The sequence below is a fragment of the Halyomorpha halys genome, unplaced genomic scaffold (genome assembly GCF_000696795.3).
Source record: "Halyomorpha halys isolate HHAL.00 unplaced genomic scaffold, Hhal_1.1 Scaffold3078.1, whole genome shotgun sequence".
NCBI classification, from domain to species: Eukaryota; Metazoa; Arthropoda; class Insecta; order Hemiptera; family Pentatomidae; genus Halyomorpha; species Halyomorpha halys.
This window is the reverse complement of record NW_027106872.1, coordinates 1,785-5,284: the sequence shown is the minus strand read 5'-3', so window position 1 is coordinate 5,284 and position 3,500 is coordinate 1,785. Positions and strand designations below refer to the sequence as shown.

The window sequence follows — 3,500 nt, the reverse complement described above, 5'->3', positions numbered from 1 at the left end:
AAAAAGATTCTTCTTGCAATGGGAATCGCTTCAGCGCTCAGCTGGCTCTTGATCTTGATGACCAGGTCGATTTGGACACTTTATGTCGCTCAGATTCTATGCGGTATAGTCTTGGGTGGAGTACCCTGTGTTGCTCCCATCTACATCTCGGAGATCTCACCACCTAACATCAGGGGAGCCATCGTAGGCCAGCTCAACACCATGTTCTATTTCGGCCAACTAATTGTCTATGTCATCGGTCCTCAACTTTCCTACACTAATTACATAAAGGCCCTCTTCTCCATTCCGATATTATTCTTCATCTTCTTTGGTTTCGCACCTGAGTCGCCCTACTACCTGATGAGTATGGGACGGGACGAAGAGGCCAAGGACTGCATGATGAAGTTACAAGGTAAAGCTTCCATAGCTGAATTGGAAGTGTCCAAGAAAGAAGCTCTCGAGAAGGAATTGACGGGCAAACCATCGATATGGGAAGTGTTGAATACGAATGACTATATGAAGCGTATGATATGCCTCCAGGTAATGAATCATATTCAACCTTTACTAGTTGTATCTAACATACATTAATTATATTTTTCCACTCCTAGCTATATCCATTTAAACTCTATTGATCATTTAATCTCAATCAGATATACTTACAAACTTAGTTATAATAAAATTTGTATTCAGTGTACGTTCTAGTCGCATCTAATCTTTACTTGGTAAATCAATTCTCTGAATGTCATATTCTTCGGTACACATTAAAATATTAATCTATCATCCTCCATTCTGGATAGTCTCTTTCCAGTTCCTCTTAGCACTCATTCTTTCAACTTCTTCGGTGTCTCCCCCATCTTCTCATTCATCATCTTGTTCATACGTGTAATGCAAGGATGGTCAACCTTTTGCATTACATGCACTAAATTTTGCAATATGAGTTCAGATACAACATATAACAGGAGCACATTTTTTAATTTCTTGCATTCATTATTAGAGGTTGGAAAATAGAGATAAGAATTGAAAATTAAAATAAATTAATTTAGTTTAATTAGTTTATTTAATATGAATCTGTAAAAGAAAAGAGAAACATTCTAAAGGAATGTCTACAAAAAAAAAAAGATCAAATTATGTAGTGTTACCAATTTAAAGAAGTAAAAAAAAAGATATGGAAATGGATTTAAGAAAAGTAGGAAAGATATGGGCAACGATAATGGAGAACCAGAGTGTCAGCTTGATTGATCGGTAACGGAAGGGATAGATGGTTGACGATTCTTCCGACGTTACTATAACACTGGAAACCATTCTCCAGACCTTGCAAAACAAGAACGGAGAGAACTAATCTCTAGACTTCGTGAGGTAACTTCCCTAAGGGGACCAGTTCTCAGAACTTGTTAGAAAGGTGGAATCATGAAAAAGAAAGTGTGCTATCAAGTAACAACTCTAAAAACATTCCATAGTTAGATAAAGACATCCTAGTAGGCCCCTAGAGGGATAGAAAGCAAAACCTGGTAAAAGCCCTCTTTAGATGAGGTATTATGTACTCACTGTAAACCTCAACGTCGAGAGCAGGTCGGCTATTATTCTTAACGTCAAGTTTAGTAGTTAATTTTAAAATAATCTGTAAATTTAATTACATTTATTTTTTTTCTTTAGAAATTTTTTTTCGGACCTCCCCGGACGAAATAAGTTATTTAATACATACATATAGGAGTGTTACGGCGGGTAGGAGTTCAAAAAGGAACCGTTAATAGCCCAACCGTGAAAAGAAAAAATGAATAGCCGAATTTTGTTATTGTTGTATTTTTCAATAAGTGAACATAATAAAAGGAACACATATTATAGCAAAATATACAAACTAGAAACAAAAAAGAACAACGCACGCTTTAAACTATCATAAAAATTAAATGAATTGAACAAAAGATGGAAGAAAAAAAGTCTTATGTCACCGGTTATGGTTGTTGTCCTGAGTGGATGTTCTCATGGAGGAAGATCAACAAAAAGACGTACGTCCGCCGCCTTGTCCTCTTGTAGGATGAGCGGAAGTAGTCCGCCCGCCGTGGCTATAATGATGAAGACGACGGAGAAGGCTAAAATGCTGGCAACTACGAGTGTGTAGTGAGGAGACAATTTTTTTTTTTCTTACGCCAAAAGATTTCTGCAATTTTATTTCGAACAGCCCAGTATAATTTAGCTTTGTTGACGTAATTCCTTTCTGTAATCATGTCCGCCGTTGCCGCACGTGCAAATATATGATCGCCAGTCATCTCACCATCTCCACACAGGACGCAGTCTGAAGACTCAGCCACTCCTATTCTCTTCAGGTGGTGCCGCAAATAGTCATGTCCAGTAGCCAACCTGAAGCATGCCACTGGCACCGCTCTAAGTTAAATCAATGGAGGGCCCCTCTTAGGATCTAGCAATGCCGCCCAGTTCTTGCCTCCACATCCTCCTCTACTTCTTTCTTCTGTTCTTTCAGTGATAGCGCTTCAGGCCATTTCTATCACCATGTCCATGGTGATAAGAAGAAGCGGCTGTGTTGGCTAGCCCCTAACCGTGGAAGTCGATCCGCCTCCTCATTCCCAGGTATACCGCAATGGGCTGGAATCCACTGCATTACCGATACTTTAAGTATTTCTCTTTTACATTCTACAGATTTCCGGCATGCGAGAATTCTAGCATTAGCCGAGGGATATCCAGACGTCATTGCCAGCAGTGGTGCTCAAGAATCCGACAGCAGAACCTTTGCCCAGGCGTGAGTAAGCTTTTGTAAAGCTAAAGTAATAGCAGCTACCTCTCCATCAAAATTGGTAGCGTTTGCTCCAGCAGGTGCTGACAGTTGGAACAGGCTACTATAGACACCTGCACCCGCATTTTTATTTGCCTCTGTAGCTGACCCGTCGGTATATATAAGGATCCATTCTGCCTCAGGGTAGCGCTCGGCTATGTGGCCAATGCCACAGTCCTTCGTTCTTCCGCTGGGGTCATGGATTTGTTGATGGGCATTATTAGATCCAGCACTATAGCATATGGACACGTCCAAACGCTTTCTTTAGTCAAGTCAGGCAGAGGTTCTCTTATCTCAAAGTTCAGGCCTAGGCTTGTGATAATGAATTTCATTGTCTCAATAAATGTTAGCTACGTTTTTAGTCACCTAGTATTACTAAGAGTTCTGGCACAGTAATCACTACCTTTCCTAAGCACACGCTCGTAAAGGATAACGACATTCATTTTTCCCCTATCTTTTAGGGACTCGATCTCTGTCTGCAGTTGCATGGCTAGAATCGGTGTCGATTTAGCCGCACCGGTAATAATCCTCAATGCCTTATTTTGAACTATATCAAGCGTCTCAGCACTGAATCGGTAGCTGTAACCATAATCCCATAGTCTTATTCCAGGACTGGTCTTATATATGACCTATATCCATGTCTTAACACCTCAGCGGTTGCTCCCCATTTTATGGCTGTGATTCGTTTCGTTAGTCGCATTCTTGATTCTTCATTATCTGCACCATGCTCACATTG

At 40.3% G+C, this 3,500-nt stretch overlaps 1 protein-coding gene across 1 annotated transcript; it reads left to right on the top strand.

Moving 5' to 3' along the window:
• Positions 1-18: 18 nt before the first annotated feature.
• Positions 19-2,735, top strand: LOC136795252 (solute carrier family 2, facilitated glucose transporter member 6-like). Its single transcript, XM_067045205.1, has 2 exons — positions 19-502; positions 2,632-2,735. Exons 1-2 carry the CDS (start codon positions 19-21, stop codon positions 2,733-2,735), a joined length of 588 nt encoding a protein of 195 aa, XP_066901306.1.
• Positions 2,736-3,500: the final 765 nt, after the last annotated feature.

What these genes read in the sequence shown, in the direction of transcription:
- LOC136795252 (XM_067045205.1), top strand. Translation starts at nt 19, where the DNA reads ATGGGAATCGCTTCAGCGCTCAGCTGGCTCTTGATCTTGATGACCAGG. An exon ending in TACGAATGACTATATGAAGC is followed by an intron (nt 503 to 2,631) that starts GTATGATATGCC and finishes TACATTCTACAG; the next exon opens with ATTTCCGGCATGCGAGAATT.